This window comes from Trichosurus vulpecula, chromosome 5 (genome assembly GCF_011100635.1).
Source record: "Trichosurus vulpecula isolate mTriVul1 chromosome 5, mTriVul1.pri, whole genome shotgun sequence".
NCBI classification, from domain to species: Eukaryota; Metazoa; Chordata; class Mammalia; order Diprotodontia; family Phalangeridae; genus Trichosurus; species Trichosurus vulpecula.
The window spans coordinates 268,424,884-268,447,022 of NC_050577.1; the positions used below are offsets into that span (position 1 = coordinate 268,424,884).

The following is a 22,139-nucleotide window of genomic DNA, read 5'->3' on the forward strand; positions in this document are numbered from 1 at the left end:
ATAACTAAAGTGTAGGTTATGAAATCCAGAAAAGGATTAGAATGTGTCCTTCTGTCTGTCTGGCTTCCTTAAGTTCTAACAAATCCCATCTTCTACAGGATGGCTCTTAAATCAATTGCCTTTTCTCTTTTAATTATTTCCTATTTATTCTGCATATAACTTGTTTGTACATACTTGTCTGCATGTTGTCTTCCTCATTAGATTGCAAGCTCCTTGAGAGCAGGGACTATCTTTTACCTTTTTAGGCATCCCTTCCTCTTAATACAGTGCCTGCCACATAATAAGTGTTTAATAAATGTTGATTGATTGATTGATTATCCTACAAGTTAATTCCACAGTCAGATACATACCAAAATAACCTTATTGAATCCCCCCAAAATAAAAAAAAAATGAAAGTATGGTTTTACTCTGTGATGATTGCCGATTTATCCTGTATACAGCTTTTTATAGAAGGTCGTTTGCATATTCTCCACCCCTGTCCCCCTCTCCCTTACACTGTGAGATCCTTAAAAGCAGGGGCTGTCTTTTGCTTTTCTTTGCATTTCCAGATCTTAGCACAGTGCCTGGCACATAATAGGCTCTTACTAAGCATTTATTAACCAACTGATTTCTAAAGGGATTTTGGACATTCTTCTTTTAATGCAATCAAATATCAGGTTATTATTTTGGGTTGCTCTATTACACAGTTGGTATGTTGCCTTCTCCTACAACCCTCAGATTTTCTCACATTTATTTTTTTTTCTATCCAACTCTCCCCACATGGTATTTCTTTGTGAGTGTGTGTTTGTGTGTGTGTGTGTGTGTGTGTGTGTGTGTGTGTGTATTTTAATCTAAGTGAAGGCACAATTCCCCCCCCCACTGCAACAACCCCACTTGATCTAATGTTGTTAATGGACTTCATGATTTCATCTTTTTTATGACAATCAAGGCACACGACTGAAACCTTTTTTGAATCTCAGTTCTTTCTTGCCTATCTCACATATATTTACATCCTTTGCAAAAGTATATTTCTTCTTATTTATATATGTAAATATATGTGTTATATTATATATTTTTCTTATTTATATATTATATATAAAAATATACAAGAATATTTTTTCTTATTTATCTAATTAATTGGTTCACATGTTGCATTAAAGAGACCAAGGATATAATCCTATTTCATATAGTACTTACCTCTCTTCAAAGTGACGTTGATCTGTTAATCCAGGCTCTTTGAGTCAAGTTGATCAACTAGCTCTGTATCCATCTGAATGAGACCAGTCAGGTCTTTCTGTCTTGTTCCCAAGGATATTGTGAGTGAATATGTTGAATGTTTTGCTAAAATTCATGTATGTTATGCCTATTGCATTCCCTTGTCCTACCAGTCCAGTAACCCTGTCAGGAATGAGGTGAATTTAGTCTGGTATGACTTATTCTACAATAAAATGATATAATACAGTGATCACCACTTCCTTTTCTAATTGCTATGATGATCACTTGTTCATTTATTCAGGAATAATTTTTAGACATTTACTATATTCTTATTACTATAAAAGGTGCTTGAAATGAACACACAAAAATCCTCTGCCCTCAAGGAATTTACATTCTCTCCTAGTACTTTCCTATGCTTAATATCAAGTTTACCACATTATCTTTTGAAGGGTACACATTTTCAAAATTGAGACAATACATGATATTGTATTCCTCTGTCCCTCTCTACAAATTTGCAAGGTTTCTGGAAAGAGCTTTATAGAACAGTATCTCAATAATCGTATTGACAAGTTTTATCCATGAGATAGAAAGATACATTGAATAGACATTGTAAAGAGTATTAAATGTTAGGAGTTTGCATTTGATCCTAAAAATAATACAGAAATAATTGAGTTTGTTCATCAGGGGAATGGCAGGTTCAGACCCTGCACTTAAGGACAATCCCTTTGGCAGCTTTGCGAAGGATGGTTTGAGGAAAGAAAGTAGATCTGAATGAAGGATGCTATTTTAATAGCACATGCAAGATATGATGAGGACCTGAACAAGGCTAGTGGCCATCTTAGTGTCGGTGGAAAGACAAATGTGAGAGATATGCTTCTTATGGGAAGCCTCTCAACAATTGTTCTAGTGATTGGCTCCACTGATTATGGAAATTATTAACATAAAGTAAAATTGTGTAACATTAAGATGAGGTATTTATAATATTTTGTGATTGTCTTAGCAAAATATTAAAGATCAAGTTTATCTATGCTTATATTCTATTGAATATATTAATGATACTTTCACCAATACTTTGAAATTCCTGTGAAATTGCAGAGGGAATAGCCAAATGTTAAAGGGAATATAAAAGGATTTTAAAATAAAGACTAAACTAAAACACACACACTTTGGTGGGGCAGGAGGGGGACGTTGCCCTAGGAGTTATTCTTTGTCCTTTGTTCTAGGACTTTTGATTTTGAGACAGTAGATCTGTCAGCCACAGTGAAATATGTTGAGGAGCAAATGTCCAGAAAGGAACCCTCTAATGTAATGGGAGGCAGAAAGACAAGTGTAACCAAGAAGAGAAATAGAGAACATACCCACTTTTCTGATTAGCTTTGATGGATTCCACTGTAAGTTAAAACCCAAAGATCATGCATATTTTCTTGAATTGAGAGGAAATATTTGGATTCATCTAGAGGAGAGTTTCATGGTCAGGCACCTCTTTTCATTGCCTCATCTCTCACCAAATTATATTCATACATATACATAAAGTTTAGAATGCAAAGGACTTCCACATTTGTCCCTTCTCTAAACAATTAAATGAGCATTTTTCAACCCTTCCTCTCAACTCGATATCAAATGCTCGATATTAGACATTGGAAACATTTTCCTGAACTCTAAAAAGGTGAAAGAAAATACTGTCACAAATGCAAGATAATCATTGAAATTTCTCTGGTACATCATTTACAAGACAGTATTTACAGAGTCATAGTTTCCCCCCAACAAGACTAGAAACAATTTATCTGTTTTTCTCTATCTTATCTCAGAGGGAGTTATTAAGAAAAAGAAAGGAAGAAAATCCTCAGGGACAGATAAGAAGATGATACTAATAATTCTACATCATAATCTAGTTTGACAGCAAACTTCAATAGAGTGTCTATGGGAGCTGTATTCCTGTAGGCTACTTATGGGAGATGCAACAAGAGCATGAGACACTTCAATTATAAACAGCAAAGAGCATCTTTGATAAATCAATGATAGCTGACTTCTTTTGGCTGTTAAGTTGCCTATATGAACCTTGGTTAGACTTGGGGAAAGGAAAGGGTCACTGGGTCATCTCCTTCAGGTCAAAAGACCAAGGTACTTCATTCATCCATCAATCAATCTGTTTATCTAAGAATATTTATTGATCATTTATAATATGAATAGTGATGTGGCAGGTGTCAAGTAAAATAAAACCAAGTAAAATTCAATTGAATAAACCCATGTTAACTATTATATGAAAATTGTTGTGCTAAGAACTAGAGAAACAAAGGCAAAAATGAAACAATCTCTGATTTCAATGGGCATATATTCTACTGAGGCAAGAGAAGGTCACAGTATGTATACCTAATAGAAAATATAAAGTACATTTAGGAGGGAATGGACATTAACAACTGGGGTTTTCCACAAATGTCTCCAGTAGATGATAGTGTCTGAGCTGAGCACTAAAAGAATATAAGGATTAGAAAATGTGGAAATAAAGGAAGGAATATTAGGAATACAAAGAGGAGTAAAGCTGGTGCAATGGCCTAGAGATTAGAGAACTCATATTAAATTCAAGAAACAGATAGAAGGGTTCTCCTAGTTTTAGTGAGCACTGCTCCAGTCTTTAAGGTTCCCCTTTGGTCAGTGAAAACTTGGTGTAACATATGACCTTTGTGGTATGACAGAGTGTATAAAATCTCTACCATGCTTCAAAAACCACCTGGAGAAAATTGACTAAACTATATTTCACATGGAAGCTGACATCTAGCAAAAAGGATAAGCAGGCTCTGACCTCTGGCCTCAGCTTCTATTGGACTGTATTATTTTTTATTTCCAAATACCTGTTGACTAATGATGTGCTCTCTTGGTTTCATCTCCTTGATGGGCAATTAGGATTTCTACTTTTAGGCCAGTCCTTTACTGAGTCTTTAAATTAGCTCCTGATACTGCCAGTTCAGCAGCAGAATATAGGGCATCAGGGCCAAGAGTTCTGTCACTCAGACAAAGCAGAAAACTAGACCAAGACAAACTATCATGAGTGAGCAGTACTCCTTCCCAACATTCCTGTGGGAAACTAGATTCACTGAGAAATCATCCAACCAACAATCCTTCCATCTAATTTGGCTACTAACACTATAGACTTAATTATTATTCAATGCATTTCTACTTTGAAATTAAGCAAGACCTCTTAAGTTCTCTTTAGATGAAATCTATCATCCATTATTCTCTGCACAATTTGTACTAGGTATCTCTCTAGGATTCTCAACCCCTCCTACTCCTACAAGTGATATACAGGCAAGAAGAATAGCAGGCTAGATGGAGCTTCACCTCCATTTTTTGACCAGTTTTGGTTGGATTGAAGGTTCTTTCTTATATAATTAATGTTTTGGATCTATCAAGCACCAAGCCATTTTGTTCAATTATTTCTGATTCTTATTTTTCTAGCCTTTCCATTGATTTATATATTTTTAAACTACAAATGGTTTTGAAAATTGTTGATGTAAAAAAAAAATAAAATAAATAAAAAGAAAAAAAGAAAATTGTTGATGTACAATATAGTTTCAGATTTAGGCAAGATGATTACCTTTTTATTCCTCTTTTTAAAAAAATTCTTTTAGATATTTCATTCACCCAAAGGAACTTTGCTATTTCTTTTTCTGCTTCTGCATACTATTCACCTTGTAGTTTTATATGTAAATTAATTTTCTAGAACTATCATTTTCATTAAAGTGGAACAATACATCCATGAATACTAAATATCTCTTCAAATGTTTAAGTTGTTCTTTATTTCTTTAAGAAATGTTTTGTAGCTGCCTCTGTACAGGTATTGAGTGTGCTGGGAAAGATTGACTTCCTGATAATATTTGAATTTCAACAGTTATCTTTAATGGGATTTCTCTTTCTATTTTTTTACTCTTGAATTAGATTATTCCTGTATAGAAATTCTACTGAGGGATTTGGGATTATTTTGTAAACTGACATATTTTTATTCAAGTCAAATTTAATTCATATCATTAATAAACATTTATTTTCTCTCCCTTCCACATCCCTCTCACTTAAAAGAAAAAAAATCAAACGTCTTGTAACAAATATACATAATCATATATAACAGAGTCTCACATTGGCCATATCAAAAATATTTATCCCATTCTGCATCTTTAGACCACTATTCCTTTTTCAGGATGTGTGTATCATTCTAAAAATTCAATTTTATTGTCAGCTCAGAATTCTCTCCTTCTCACCCTCCCCTAATTGAGAACCTAAGAATAACAAAACTTGTTACAAACATTCAATACAAATATTTGAGCAAAATAAATTCCTGCATTTGTCATATCACACGTATGTAAATACACATAGGGGCATAAAAATGTATACAAATGAATATAATATATATACATATATCACAAACATATAAGCAATATTGTAAAGACAAACAATTTTGAAATATTTAGGTACTCTGATATATGTTTGTATATAGACATATATATACACACATTTATATGTGTATATACATATGTACATATTTACATGTATCTGTATATGACAAATTCCAAATGGCTACATGATTTAGACATAAAACATCATGAACAAATTAAAAGATTATGGAAGAAATTATTTGTTAAATCCCTATTGGGTGAAATGCATTTCTGTGCCTAAATGTGTGTGTATATGCATTCTTTCCACCTTTGACCAGTTCAGATGATAGTGAGGTTCAAGTTTCATCCACTACTCCCCCGATTCTTTGTCCTTTTTGTATAGACCTCTCCTTTTTTACCACAATTACATGAGATAACTTCTCTCATTCTTTGGCTCCCATTCTCTCCTCCCAGTAATTGTTCTTTCTCTCCCTTTTCATTCTTTTAAGATAGCATAATAGAATCCTTCCAAGCCCTCTAGTTAGACTCCCTTTATGACCCCTGATGACAACAGAGTTTTTAGGGGATGTCTATACCACTTAAGGCTGCAGACATTTTAACCTTGTTTAATAAATTTTGATTGACTGCTCTTGCTTGTATTTTTATACTTGTCTTGACCCTTGTGTTTTTATGTGAAATTTTTTACTTAGCTCTGGTTTTTTCATCAGGGAATGTTTGGAACTGTTCTGTTTAATTAAAGGCCTATTTTCCCTCTATGGGATTATAGTAAATTTTGTTGAATAAGTTACATGGTTGCAGCCTAAATTCTTTGCTAAGCTCTCTATTCTAGACCTGCTCATTTTACTTTGTATTAGTTCAAAATGAAGTGTAATTAGTGTCAGCACTCATACCCTTTGCTCATTTCCTCAGGGTAGGATAGAAAATGGAGCATTTGGGAGACAGCATCTCTACAGCATAGGTTGTCAAGGGCTAGTACCCAGTTAGAAAACAGTATACTTTTGTTCTGTATTACCCACCCCATCCCAATTTTTCCTCATATAGTTGGGTAGGGTATGAGCACAAGGTTGGGGGACTACCAGGTGTGTTTTTATCAGAGTCTCCCTGTTGGTGGAAGTGGTGGTGGTGGAGTCTACTTGATAGACCCAAGACAGAAGCCTGCAATGTTACTTGTGCCTCTACTCATGGAATCGTGGAGGTTGGAGCAAAAGTGTTGAATTTTTAGGTTTTAGAGTTCTCAGTGGTAATACAAATGCATTTTGCCTTGTCCAGATTTTTCTGTTCTTTATCTGCAGGTTTCAATTGTACTTGCTCAACGTCTGGTACATTGTTCTTTTTTCTTTCTTTTTCTGAGTGTTAGTGAATAAATGGTAGTCTGGAAGAAATGACTAATTGACTACTATATCATATGAACTTCAAGCTTTCTGTTCAAATTACCTGCTAAAATACTTCCACTCTATGAAGAAGGTTAAAGCAAAGAGATGTACTCACAGGGGGCTGGGGATTCTCTGTGAAAATGAGGTCCAGAAAAGTTGGCAATAAATATTTTAGCACAAAGCTGGGACTGTTTATTGTCAGGTGAACAATGTCAGGTAGTTAAAAGGGGATCACTGGATAAGTTCTTGGTCAGGTAAAATGATGGCAGAATTTGAGACACAACAATGAGGATAGACAAAAAGTAACTTTTCTGCCCAGGGAATTAACCTGGTTCTTTCCAGTTAAGAGTAAAATGATCTTCTACCTTTTTCTGATTAGTTGGCTTCTTTTTAATTTTTTTGAATTCATTTATTTATTTTTTTAGTTTTCAACATTCACTTCCATAAGCTTTTGAGTTTTACATTTTCTCTCTCTTCCTTCCCTGCTCTCTGCCCAAGATGGCTTGCAATCTGATATAGGCTTTTCATACACATTCATATTAAAAATATTTTTACATTAGTCATTTTGTAAAGAAGAATTAGGACCAATGAGAAGAAACATGAGAGAGAAGAAACAAAACAAAAGGACAACAATAACAAAAACAGAGATCAAATAGTATGCTTTGATCTGCATTAAGACTCCATAGTTCTTTTTCTGGATGTGGATAGCATTTTCCATCATGAGTCTTTTGGAGTTGCCTTAGATCCTTGCGTTGCTAAGAGCCAAGTCTATGAAAGTTCGTCATTGCACAATGTGGCTGTTACAGTGTACAATCTTCTCCTGGTTCTGTCACTTCACTCAGCATCAGTTCATAGAAGTCTTTCCAGGTTTTTCTGAAGTCCACGGGCTCATCATTTCTTATAGCACAATAGTATTCCATTACATTCATATACCACAACTTGTTCAGCCATTCCTCAATTGATGGGCACCCCTCTCAATTTCCAATTCTTAGTCACCACAAAAAGAGCTGCCATAAATGTTTTTGTATATATGGGTCCTTTTCCCTTTCTTCTGATCTCTTTGGTATATAGACATAGAAGTGGTATTTCTGGATTAAAGGGTATGTACAGTTTTATAGACCTTTTGGCATACTTCCAAATTGTTTTCTAGAGAGGTTGGATCAGTTCACAACTCCATTAACAATGTATGTGTTCCAATTTTCCCACATCTTCTTCAGCATTTATCATTTTCCTGTCTTGTCATGTTAGTCAGTCTTACAGGTTGGTGAGGTACCTCCGAGTTGTTTTGATCTGCATTTCTCTAATCAATATTCATTTAGAGCTTTTTCATATGACTGTAGGTAGCTTTAATTTCTTCATCTGAAAACTGCCTGTTCATATCCTTCAGCCATTTATCAATTGGGGAGTGACTTGTCTTCTTATAAATTCCACTCAGTTTTCTCTATATTTTAGAAATAAGGCCTTTATCAGAGACACTGCCTATAAAAATTATTTCTCAACTTTCTGCTTCTCTTCTAATCTTGGTTTCATTGGCTTTGTTTTTGAAAAACCTTTTCAATTTAATGTAACCAAAACCATCCATTTTGTATTTCATAATACTCTCTATCTCTTGTTTGGTCATATATTCTTCCCTTCTCCATAGATCTGACAGGTAAACTAGTCCTTGCTCTCCTAGTTTGCTTATGGTATCAGCCTTTATATCTAAATCATGTACCTGTTTTGACTTTATCTTGGTATAGGGTACAAGATGTTGTTCTATGCCTAGTTTCTGCCATAATACTTTCTAGTTTTCTGAGTAACTTTTGTGAAATAGTGGGTTCTTATCTCAGAAGCTGAGGTTTTTGGGTTTTTCAAACAGTAGATTACTATAGACATTGAGTATCATGTCTTATGTAAACTGTTCCATCAATCCACCACTCTATTTCTTAGCCAGTATCAAGTAGTTTACATGACTGCTGCTTTATAATACAATTAAGATCTGGTACAGCTAGGCCACCATTCCTTGCATTTCTTTTCATTAATTCCCTTGATATTCCAGAACTTTTGTTCTTCCAGATGAATTTTGTTATTATTTTTCCAGCTCTATAAAATCATTTTGGTAGTTTTATTGGTATGGCACTGAATAAGTAAATTAATTTAGGTAGAATTGTCATCCTTATTATATTAGCCCAGCCTACTCATGAGCAGCTGATATTTTCATAATTATTTAGATATCACTTTACTTGTGTGAAGAGTGTTTTGTAATTGTATTCATATAGTATCTGGTTTTGTTTTGCCAGATAGACTCCTAAATATTTTATAATGTCTACATCTATTTAAATATAATTTTTCTTTTTATCTTTTGCAGTTGAGCTTTATTAGTAATATATAGAAATGATGATGATTTATGTGGGCTTATTTTATATCCTGAAACTTTGCTAAATTTGTTTATTATTTCTAGTAATTTTTATTTGATTCTCTAGGATTTTCTAAGTATGCACTCATATCATCTGCAAAGAGTGATAACTTAGTTTCTCCTTTGCCTATTCTAATTCCTCCAATTTCTTTTTCTTCTCTTTTTGCTAAAGCTAACATTTCTAGTACTATATTGAATAACAGTGGGCATTCTTGTTTCACCCTTGATCTTATTGGAAATGCTTCTAGCTTATCCGCCTTACATATAATGCTTGCTGATGGTTTTAGATAGATGCCACCTATCATTTTAAGAAAGATTACATTTATTCCTGTACTCTGTAGTGTTTTTAATAGGAATGGCTGTTGTATTTTGTCAAAAAAAATTTTCTGCATTTACTGAGATAATTATATGATTTCTGTTAGTTTTGTTGCTGATATGGTCAATTAAGCAGATAGTTTCCCCAATATTGAACCATCCCTGCATTCCTGGGATATATCCTGCCTGGTCATAGTATGTTATCCTTTAGATAAGTTCCTGTAATCTCTTTGTCAATATTTTATTTAAAAGTTTTCATCTATATTCATTAGGGAAATTGGTTTATAATTTTCTTTCTCTGTTTTGACTCTTCCAAATTTAGGTATCAACAGCATATTTGTATTACAAAAAAATCTAGTAGGACCCCTTCTTCACATACTTTCCCAAATAAAGTTTGATTTTTACTAGAGTCAACAACATGAGCCAGGAAGCTTGAATGTGGGAAATGTGGTGAAGTAGATGGAAAGAGAGGCAGATGTATGCTTGACAATTTATCATTTGAATCTATGAAACCAAGAGTTTGGCCAGGCCAAAGACAAACCAAGATGGTAAATAAGAGCAAAACTTTACCTAGAATGGAGATTTCCTGCTGAGTGCCACTTTTGAATAATCTGACTCATTTCTCTCGCGGAACTTTAAATTGGTTGGAATTTTCTCTCCTAGCCATAAAGGTTTCCCGTTCATCTAGTAGGAATTAAGGTTGCAGCAGTTCTATATCTCCCAAGATAATAATGGCATGATCTCTGACATAGTAGTCTTCCAATCTTTCTAAAGAGTAGTGCTACACATTTAGAGAGGAGAAGTACACTATTGGAACTTGAATGGACAGAGATTCTCCTGAGTCCTTCAGATCATTCCTATACTTTTTAGATGTCAGTTATCTGTTCTTCCACTGTTGCCATCACCCTCAAATTCCACCCATTCGTCCCAGGTGATTAAACCTCACTACATCTAGGAGAGTATTCTTAAAATATGATTTCAACTATAAAGCTCAAACTAGTAAATAGCAAAACCTCCTTGATTTTCTTTGTTTTTTGTTTCTTTCTCTCTCTCTCTTTCTTCTTTCTTTCCTTCCTTCCTTCCCTCCTTCGTTTCTTTCCTTGAGAAGGACAGCTATTCTTTCTAGGTACTTAGGTATAAAGAAAGAAGTCTGAAAATTCATTTGCATAGATCTCTAATATATAGCACATATTTCTATTGAAGCACCAGGCTCACAAAAATAACATGAAAAGGAGAACTGTTACAGATGTCATGATATTTCACAGTCACTCCACGCTGTTTATTCTGTGTGTGAACCTTTCCTATCACATGAAATTATGTGACTATATGGACACAGGGGCTTTGAATATTAGGAATATTTATACTATGGATACAAGTTGAAGAGCAAAGGATTTCCTTATGTCAATTGGGCAATTCTTTGTAGGGGATATGAAACTGGAGAAAATTGAGTATCAACTTACACTTAATGACCATAAAACAGGTTACTCCCTGTAGAGAATGTACTATTTAAGAAATATTTGTTAAATATTTATCATGTACTGAGTGCTATGGAGTTTTCACAGAAGAAGATATATTCTCAACTTCCAATCTCTAAAACTAGCAGAACTTACAAAAACAGTAAGCAGAATGGGGAGAGGTTCAAAGAGTCTTTAAATGAGATGAATTGAATTACTTAAAATGAGGAGTGAGAACAGACAGAATGTACCTAGAATAAATAGGCTTTTAGAGAATATTAGGAATCACTGCTTTTTAAAAGACTTTTAATATGTCTTTATGATTCAAAAAATACTAAAGCAATTAGATAAATAGTGTCTGTTCTGCCCAAAATACTGTACAAACACTGAAGGGAAGGGAGAATACATAGATTTTATATGAGACTTGGTCCTTCCTTTCATGGAGCTTATAGGTGTGTAGGAAGGTATGACCAAAAATAAATAAAATCTAAAACTATATAATATTTAATAACAGGGGAGAGATAGCAATGTTTGTTAGGTCTGGGAAGGAAAAAGTTGTTAATGTTTGGGGGATGAGGCAAAGTTTCAGGGGGATATGCATGTCAATTATACTTTAAAAAACAGGGAAGGAACTACAAAAAGTTGAGATGGGTGACAGGAGGAAAAGGAGAAACAAATATCCCAACCATAATGAATAGTATCAGCAAAAATAGAGAGGAAAGAAAGTGCTAGGTGTTGGAAGGGAATAGTACAGTAAAAGAAAAGTGTAGACTACTAAGAGACTAGCCTGGAAAGGTAGGGTGGTAGCAACTTGTGGAAAGCCTTAAATGTAAAGCCAAAATGGGTGAGCTTAATCAATAGGCAACTGGAAACCAACTAGAATGATTTTAAGCTGAAGAGTAACATCATCATGAGTATGCACATAGAATATTGGCTGAGTTCCATGCAAAATCACTATATGAAACAGTTTCATTTGACTGAGAAAAACATTTTTCTGGTTACAGACTTGAAGGCTTGTTTTACTTGTTTGTTCCTTAGAGTATAGATGAAAGGATTTAGAAGGGGGGTCACTGAAGTGGCAAGGATGGCTACCCCTTTGTTAAAAGTTACTCTTTCCTTGGCTGAGGGCTTAATATACATGAAGATACAACTTCCATAAGAGATGGAGACAACAATAATGTGAGAGGAGCATGTTGAAAAAGCCTTTCTCTTTTGCTGTCTGGAGGGAATTCTCAGAATTGTCCTGAAGATGTTTGCATAGGAGAGAAGTACTAGAGCCAAAGTGACTAGGAGTGTCAGTAAAGCTAAGGAAAAACTCCACAGCTCAATGACCTGAGTGTTAGTGCAGGAGAGCTGCAGAACTGGAGAATAGTCACAGAAAAAGTGATCAATGATGCTGGCATCACAAAAATCCAATTGGAGGCCCATGATAAGGCCTGGGGAGATTGTCAGTAAGCCAGCCAGCCAAGAGCTGAGGATAAGTTTGGTGCACACTCGGCTATTCATGATGCTCACATAATGCAGGGGCTTGCAGATGGCCACATAGCGATCATAAGACATGACAGCTAAAAGGTAAAACTCTGATGACCCCAAGAGTATGACAAAAAACAACTGGGTCACACAAGCATTATAGGAAATCCTTTTGTCCATGGTCACAGTACTGACCAGGAATCTGGGAATACAAACAGTTGTCAAGGATATTTCTAAAAAGGAGAAATTGCGAAGGAAACAATACATGGGTGTTTTGAGGTGGGGATCCAGAAGAGTAAGAAGGATGATGCTGAGGTTTCCTCCAATGCTTAGTGAGTATGTTAGGAAGAGAAAGAGAAAAATCACAATCTGTAAGTCTGGATCATCTGTCAGGCCCAGAAGAATGAAGGTTGTCACTGTTGTACGGTTTCTCATAGCTACCGTCTCACTTCTGCCAAAACTGGACAAATGAATAAAACAGAAATCAGTCTAAGAATCAAAGGAATGAATAGAATTCCTGTGAGATTGGTAGGTGTGAAGAGTACATTTAGTTAGGCTAGTGTCCCTAACTTTTAACCCTATATTGAATTTAAAAAAATAACTCTTTTGTTATTTTAAATTGGTTTCTACACATGCACTAATCAAATATAAAGCTTCTCTCTCTCTTTTCCCTGTTCCTCCTCCTCTTCCTCCTCCTCCTCATCCTTCTCCTTCTCCTCTTCCTTCTCTTCTTCTTCTTCTTCTTCTTCTTCTTCTTCTTCTTCTTCTTCTTCTTCTTCTTCTACTTCTTGTTCTTCTTGTTGTTCTTGTTCTTCTTCTTCCTCTTCTTCTTCTTCTTCTTTCCTCTTCCTCTCCATTCCCCTCTCCCTCTCCCTCTCCTTCTCCTTCTCACTCTCCCTCTTTGTCTCTCAAATACATGCAAGAGTTATTAGGAATTCTTATTAGGCTATTTAATCATTACAAGAATATATCTGAATCTCCTGTCAAATTTTCCTATTTCTCTAAGTTGAGTCATTTCTCATCATAGGCAGAAGCACAAGGGAGTCTTGCTGATGGACTTCTCTCTGGCACACACCTATACTTCTTTTTCTCCTGTCTATATCTTTTGAGAGACAGCATACCCTAGTGGATAAAGAGCTAACCTTCAAGAAAAAAGGACCTGTCTTTAAGTCTTGCCTCTAGCACACTCAGACTGTGTGACACTGAGCAAGTCATTTACATCTGCTTGTGCTAGACTATTCTCAAAGACTAGAAATGCAGACCTACATGGATAAAGGTAATTTCCTTATTCCAATGGAATAGTGATCTAAACCCTATTTATTCTATTGTTTATGATTTCAGGAAATCTACCTTCTCTTATGTTATTAACAGTCACCCTCAAACCTTAGTTCAGAGCATGATCCTGAGAACCAGTAAGAAACACACTCAATCTGACATTTTTTTAGATCAAAGTTTTATTCAAGGTAGTTTGGCTTCTCCGTGTTTTGTCAGCTTTTAATCTCCTTGGTCTAGCAATATGATTTTAAAGACAAGAAGGAAAAAATTTTGTATTTACCTGTTTTAGGCAACCACTTATACTTGACTGTTCTATCAAGTCAGTCAACTAGCATTTATTAAGCAGCAACTAAGCACTGGAAACTATTATTGAAAATTCAATCTTTTCTGCTGCTGCTGCTTCTGCTACTACTACTGCTAACTGACATAGATACAGTACATTACAATTTGTAAAACACTTTACTTACATTATTTTATTTGAGTCACTCAACATCCCAGTGACATGGATACTACAGCTATTGCAGTCTCCACTGTATAGAAGAGAAGCCAAGTGTCTCAAAGGTTAGTCAAGTTGCCCATAATCATGTACCCAGTGGGGTGAGTAAGCTTTGGTTCCCTTGGATTGCTAATCTGATTCTTTTCTGGGTGAAAATAATTTTCCATGCAGGACTTTACATTTGTTTTTTGGTGGGGGAGTGGGTATTAATATGCTGAATGGGTGGCTATGAAGAACATTGTCCTGAAGTGTGACAATTCTTGTCCTACCACATAGGCAGGCAGTGTTGGCTCTAAAGGAATGGACCATTGTAACAAACCTGCCCCCACTGTGTTTTATACAGCAGAACACTCACAGCCAGGGAATAGTAACTCAACTAAAGGTCTAGTGGTCTACTAACATGTCAGAAGTCGTATTCATGACATTGCACCTGAATTCAGTATTTAAAAATAACATCTTAGGTTTCATCACTACATATCTCATAATGACATCCCCAATAATTGCCTTAATTCCTGATTTTGAACAACATCCACATTCCTTTTCAGTAATCATGAAAAAGAATGAAATGTTTAACAGGATGAAGGGAAGATAAACCAGCAAATATTTTCTTCTCTAGACTAGACAGAAAAACAAGAATGCTCAATATACTCACTTTGTTTTATTTTTTTTAAATAGGAAGTTGAATTTAAATCTTGTTTATTGAGCAATTCCCAGTAAGAAGGAAGTGTGAGTTCTTCAGTTCACAAAAATGTCCAGTGCCTTCTGACCAACTCTTTCTTCCTTTGTTTTCACAAAAGAATACCATCATGGAAACACCCAGGACTTGGACAGCAGGAGGCTCTTTAGGTTCTAGTCCTGCCATAAAACTTCAAAGGGTATTAGCCAATACTCATTTCCCTACCAAAGAGAAAGAGGCATCAAATCTGAGGTCATTAGCACTAAAATCCTTACAACGATTTTCTTGTAGTATATGAAAAATATTTTAATCAGCATGAAGTTTCTGGAACTCTTGTTTGTGCTGTGTCTAGGAAAAGAATGACTGTGTTATGATTACCAATAGTTATTTAATGCATGACACTGCCTTTTTCAGCAGATATGAGACCTTTATTTAGAAGACAAATAAACAGGTCTCTGGAGAGCCATATACAGAAGATGTTAATTAAACACTAGCATCATTAGCTTCATAAAACAAATTAAACAGAGGTTAGACAAGGTGTCCAAAGAGAAGACCAGGAGCCTTCTAAATTATACAAACTGAAAAGCAACAGTGTTCCAATCTCTTGCAGCATTTGTTCACATCCTTTGACCACTTCTCTATTGAAGAACAATTTTCAAAAGAATAATTACAAGCTATGAACAACCAAATTTCAATGCAGCTCAAAATCATTAATAATAAGAGAAACACAAGTCAAAATGTCCCTAAAATTTCACTTCATAGTCAACAAATTGGTAAAAATGATCAAAGTTGAGAATAGTTAATTTTGAGGAGTTATGGGAAGACAGGCACACTAATAAATTATTGGTGGAGCTATGAATGAGGATAGTCATTTTAGAAAGCAATGTGGAATTGTGGAAATAAAGTGACTAAGTTGCCCATGGTCTTTGACCCAGAGATTTCAATACTAGGTTTATACTCCAAAAACATCATTTATCTAAAGAATGTCTTCATATATAGCAACATATTTATAACAATCCTTTCTGTGATAGTAACGAACTACAAAAACAAAGTAGATGCCCAATGGATAGAGAATTCTAAACTAATTACAATTCATAAATATATAGGAATATTACTCTACTAGAAGAAATTACAAATATGGTGAATATAAAGAAGTGCGGAAATATTTAAGAAAGAGTAAAGTAAGAGTATTGAAGATAACAATATACACGAGGCATAGAATAATGGAAATGGAAAGAACAATGACCATAAAAAAATCAAAAGTGAATGTTCTCAAATTACAAAGAACAAGCATGGCTCCAAAGAATAGATTCAAGAAGACAATCCCATCTCCACTCTTTTACAGCGATGGAAGGTCTGTGGATATAGCATATTGTATATAGTTTCAGATTTTTTCAATATGTGAATTGATTTTGCTAATTTTTCTCCTTTTCCTTGTGAAATGTTTTTGTGTGGCATGGTTTTCTTGAAGGAATTCAGAGAGATAATGAGAGAAATTCTAGTAATAAATACAAAACCTATCAATAAAAATTTATTTAAATACAGGCAATCCAACATGTCCTTGGGATGACCACCTAATGATTAAAAAAATAAAAGCTACATGTAAAGCAGGCTAACAAGAAAGAAGATTAAAGACTTGATCAGTGGTAAGGTTGGTTTGCATTTAAAAAGGCAAAATGGAAAGGTTCAACTGATCAGCATATGTAGATTAGGAAAAAGTAAAATCAGTTAGGGAGTCAGGAACTTAGAGTGAGACAGTATGGTGTCTGTCTTTTATAATTTGACATCTTGATTTCTGCAGTTTCTTCTTTCAGAGAAATGCAATCCATCAAGAAATGGAGTACTTGAAAACATATATCATTTACATATGTCTCAGAATAAAATCATGAGTTAGCATGAGGGTGATTGAGGTAATGATTACAGACAACATTAGATTTAAAAACTTCTCTTCTTTTGGTGTAGCTTGATCCATATGGACATATCATACGTCCTGTCTCCATCCACAAACTTGGAAAATGCTGTCTTTTCTCTCTTTCACATCAGTAAAGGTTTCTGAGAACTGCATGGCTAATATATATTTCATGGTGCAACACTAATGCCAAGTAGTACATGAGTATTCCCAGGCCAAAGAGGAACCATGACATCTCTATTTTATTTGATTTCATTGTTAAATTCCAAATTTTAACACAAAGAAGTGTATTTTGATATTCAAAGGAGAATTGCAAAGGAGAATTGTATAGGAAACCATGAATCTGCATTTTATACCAGTTACTTATTTTAAAAAGTAGTATATAGGGGCAGCTAGGTGGTGCAGTGAGTAGAGCACCATCCCTGGAGTTAGGAGGACCTGAGTTCAAGTGCTGCCTCAGACACTTAACACATTCACTAGCTGTGTGATCTTGGGCAAGTCACTTAACCCCAATTGCCCTGCCTTTCCCCCTCCAAATTAAATAAAAATAAAATTTTAAAAATTCTTCATTTTACTTTCAAAACTCTCCTTTTGGTATGTTTTTTTTCTTTTAAATTTATTTATTTTTAGTTTACTACATTCAGTTCCACAAGTTTTTGAGTTCACAATTTTCTTCCCCTTCTTCTCCTCCCCCCTCTCCACCCAATATGAGTCAATCCAATATAAATTCTACATATGCCTTCATATTAAACATATTTTCACACTAGTCAAGTTGTAAAGAAGAATTATAATCAATGGAATGAACCATAAGAAAGAAGAAACAAAACAAAAGCAAAAAAAGACAGACATTGAGATAATCATATGATTTCTGTTAGTTCTGTTGTTGATATAATCAATTATGCTGATAGTTTTCCTTATATTGGACCAGACTTGCATTCCTGGAATAAATCTTACATGGTCAGAGTGTAATATTCTTGAGATAAGTTTCTGGAATCTTTTTGCTATTATTTTATTTAAAATTTTTGCATCTACATTCGTTAGGGAAATTGTTCTATAATTTTCTTTCTTTATTTTGAGTCTTCCTGGTTTAGTTATCAGTACAATATTTCTGTCATAAAAAAGAGAATTTGGTAGGACTCCTTCTTCATCTCTTTTCCCAAATAGCTTATAAAGTATTGGAAGTAATTGTTCTTTAAAGCTTTTATAGAATTCACTTGTTAATCCATCTGGCCCTGATTTTTTCCTTAGGGAGCTCATTGATGGCTTTTTCAATTTTGTTTTCTGAGATGAGGTTATTTAAGTATTTTACTTCCTCTTCTCTTAATCTGGGCAATTTATATCTTAGTAAATATTCATCCATTTCCCTAGAATTATCAGATTTATGGGCATACAATTGGGCAAAATAATTCCTAATCATTGTTTTAATTGTCTCTTCATTGGAGGTGATTTCACCTTTTTCATTTTTGATACTGGTAATTTGGTTTTCTTCTTTCATTTTTAAATCAAATTGACCAATCTTATAGTTTTTTTCATAGGACCAGATCTTAGTTTTCTTTATTAGTTCATTTTATTAATTTCAATTTTATTAATCTCTCCTTTGATTTTCAGTATTTCTAATTTGTTATTTAATTGGAGATTTTCAATATGTTCTTTTTCTAGCCTTTTCAGTTGCATGCCCAATTTATTGATCTCCTTTTTCTCTATTTTATTTGTGTAAGCATTCAGACATATAAAAGTTCCCCTAAGAACTGCTTTTGCTGCATCCCACAAGTTCTGGTATGTTGTCTCATTATTGTCATTCCCTTGAATGAAATTATTAATTGTTGCTATGATTTGTTCTTTGACCCTCTCATTCTTTAGGATTAAATTATTTGATTTCCAATTAATTTTTTAGTCTATCTTTCCAAGTCTCTTTATTACATACAATTTTTATTGCATCATGATCTGAAAAGGATTCATTGACTATTTCTGCCTTTCTGCACTGGATTGTGATGTTTTTATGCCCTGGTACATGGTCAATTGTTGTGTATATGCCGTGTACTGCTGAGAAAAAGCTATATTCCTTTTTATCCCCATTCAATTTTCTCCAGAAGTCTTTCATATCTACTTTTTCTAAAATTCTATTCACTTCCTTAACTTCTTTCTTGTTTATTCTGAGGTTAGATTTATCAAGTTCGGACAGAGGGAGGTTGATGTCTCTCACTAGTATAGTTTTGCTGTCTATTTCTTCCTGTAACTCCCTTAACTTCTCTGAGAATTAGGATGCTCTACCGCTTGGTGCATACATGTTCAGTAATAATATTACCTCATTGTCTATGGTGCCTTTTAGCAGGCTATAGTGTCCTTCCTTATCTCTTTTCATTAGATATATTTTTTGCTTTTGCTTTGCCTGAAATTGGTATTGCCATCCCTGTTTTTTTTTTTTACTTCAGCTGAAGCAAAGTACATTCTACTCCAGCCTTTTACCTTTACCCTGTGTGTATCCCACTGCTTCAAGCGAGTTTCTTGTAAACAACATATTGTAGGAATCTGGTTTTCAATCCATTTTGCTATTCACCTCCATTTTATGGGATAGTTTATCCCATTTCACATTCACAGTTATGATTACTATCTGTGTTTTTCTCTCTATCCTATTTCCTACCCATGTATGCTCTTATTTGTCCCTTCTCTCTTCTCCTCCTCAAAAGACTTTTGCTGTTGAACACCACCTCCCTCAATCTTCTCTCCCTTTTATCAGTGCCCCTCCCCTTTCTCTTTCTACTTCTTCCCTCCCTTTTCAGGTCCCCACCCCCTCCTTTTCTTTCCCCTTTCCCTTCCTACAGCCTGTAGGGTGTACTTGATTTCTATACTTATCAGAGTATGTTATTCCATCCTTAATCAAATCTGAGGAGTAAAGCTGAAACAATGATCATCTCCCTTCCTTCTTTCCCTCTACTATAATGTGGTTTTTGTGCCTCTTCATGTGATGTAATTTACTCTTTTCTGCCTTTCCTATTTTTCCCATTACAATCCCCTTGCATTCCTTAGGTTTTTTATCATCACATCAGTTAATTTGTACCCGCACTATAATTTATCTATCTATCTATCTCTCTATCTATCTACCTTTTAAATGACTTAATAAATATACTATTCTCAAGATTAACAAGTATCATCCTCTCATATATGTATGTAAACAGTACACTCTTATTGAATAACAAGGTTTTTTTTTTGCATTTTTTTTTTCCTGTTTGCCTTTTTATGCCTCTCTTGAGGCTTGTATTTGAAGATCAAATTTTCCATTGAGCTCTGGGCTTTTCATCAGGAAGGTCTGGAAATCCCTTGTTTCATTGAATGTCTGTCTCCTTTTCTGAAAGATTATGCTCAATTTTACTGGGTAGTTGATCCTTGGTTGCAGTCTGAGCTCCTTTGCCTTATGTAATATCATATTCCAATCCCTCCAATCTTGGATTTTGGTTTTTTTGTCTGATTGCAGTATTTTCTCCTTGACCTGACAGTTCTGGAATTTGGTTACAATATTCCTCAGTATCTTCAACTTTGGATCCTTTTCAGGAAGTGATTAGTAGATTCTTTCGATGATTGTTTTGCCCTCTGGTTCTAGGACCCAGGCACAATTTTCCTTGATGATTTCTGGGAAGATACTGTCTAAGCTCTTTATTTCATCATGGCTCTCCAGGAGACCAAATATTCTTAGATTTTCTCTCCTGAATCTATTTTCCAGGTCAATTTTCTTAATGAGATATTTTACATTTTCTTCTATTATTTTTCAGTCTTTAGATTTTCTTTGACTGATTTTTGATGTCTCATAGAGTCAATTAACCTCTACTTGCCCAATTCTAATTTTTAATGAATTATTTTCTTCAGTTAGCTTTTATACCTCCTTATCCATTTGGTCAATTTTATTTTTAAGGACTTGTTCTCTTCAAAGAGTGATTTTTTTTTCATTTTGTCAATTGTATTTTTAAAATCACTGGTCAATTTTTTTTTTTACCTCTCTAATTTGGTTTTTAAATTCCTTATTGAACTCTTCCAAGAATTCATTTTGGGCTTGAGACCTGTTCACATTCCCATTTTAGGTTTCAGATGTGGGAATAATGTCAATGTTGCTCTCTTCTAAATTCATATTTTGATCTTCCCTGTCCCCATAGTAAGATTCTTTGGTCTTTACTTTTCCAGTTGGTTTATTATTCATGGCAGTTGCCTTTTTCCTGGCTTTTAAAGTGGATCTCTGCTTCTGGGGCACAGAGGGCTCTATCCCACACCTCTTCTGCTGGCAGGTAGGGTTCTGGTTACTGTCTTTCTGTGCTGTAGCCTCTGGTGCTGTCAGCTAGAAGCTATATAATGCTGAAGCTCACCTGGTTCTCAGCTGGGCCTGATTGGTGTCTGCTGAGGCCAGTTCTCTCTGAGTTTCCCTGGGGTTAAACTGAAGCTTGCAGTGTGAAGTGTGGAGGAGGGGTGGTCTGGCCACTGGAGGTCACCTCCCTTCCCTAAGGCTGGATAGGTTCAGTTGCTGGTGGATGCCTGCACTGGTTCCTACCTATTCCCCCTAGCTGTGCAGAGGCATGCCTGGGGTCCTGAAGTTGGTGTTTGCCGGCTCCACCCCCTGGGGCTCAGGATCTCTTGCTGGCCTGCTGAGGTGGGATTTGTTGGAACACCTTTGGTCATGCACTGGATCCCTTGAGCTACAACAAGAGGGACCCTTCCCCTAAATCTCCCTACCTCCCAAGCTAAAAGACCGATGTACCCCTTGGTTTCACTATTCCAGAATTTTTCCTGGAGCAATTTTCTCTAGGTTTTTCAGGATCAACAAGAGGGGAGTGGTGAGAGCACTTATGGTTTACTCTGCATTCATGGCTCCCAGGAGTTCAAGTAGGTGACTTTCATACAAATGTATGTGGGCTGATATCCCCAGGAATAGCTGCTGCTGCTGCTGCTGCTGCTGCTGCCTCAGTCCTTGTGCTTCTCTCTCACCCAGTTCCCAAGGGACCCCTGTCCTGTCCTGAGAAGTTTGGGAGTTGCTACTGCTGCTGGTGATTGAGTTCTCTGGGACCTGCTCCCACTCTGGTATGGCTGAGTCTGCGCTCGTGCGGCCTGCACACTCTGTGATCTCCCAGCCAGGTGCAACAGATCCTTTATGTTGACCTTCCAGGCCTTTCCTGGACTGGAAATCCGCCACACTCTGTCTCCTGGTGGATTCTGC

The 22,139-nt window shown here is 35.4% G+C and overlaps 1 protein-coding gene across 1 annotated transcript; it reads right to left on the bottom strand.

Annotated features, from left to right (window-relative positions):
* Window positions 1-12,085: 12,085 nt before the first annotated feature.
* On the bottom strand, window positions 12,086-13,030 carry LOC118850770 (olfactory receptor 6C74-like). The gene has a single exon (XM_036760408.1). The coding sequence runs from the start codon at window positions 13,019-13,021 to the stop codon at window positions 12,086-12,088; it is 936 nt and encodes a 311-aa protein (XP_036616303.1). The 5' UTR covers window positions 13,022-13,030.
* Window positions 13,031-22,139: the final 9,109 nt, after the last annotated feature.

What these genes read in the sequence shown, in the direction of transcription:
- LOC118850770 (XM_036760408.1), bottom strand. Translation starts at nt 13,021, where the DNA reads ATGAGAAACCGTACAACAGTGACAACCTTCATTCTTCTGGGCCTGACA.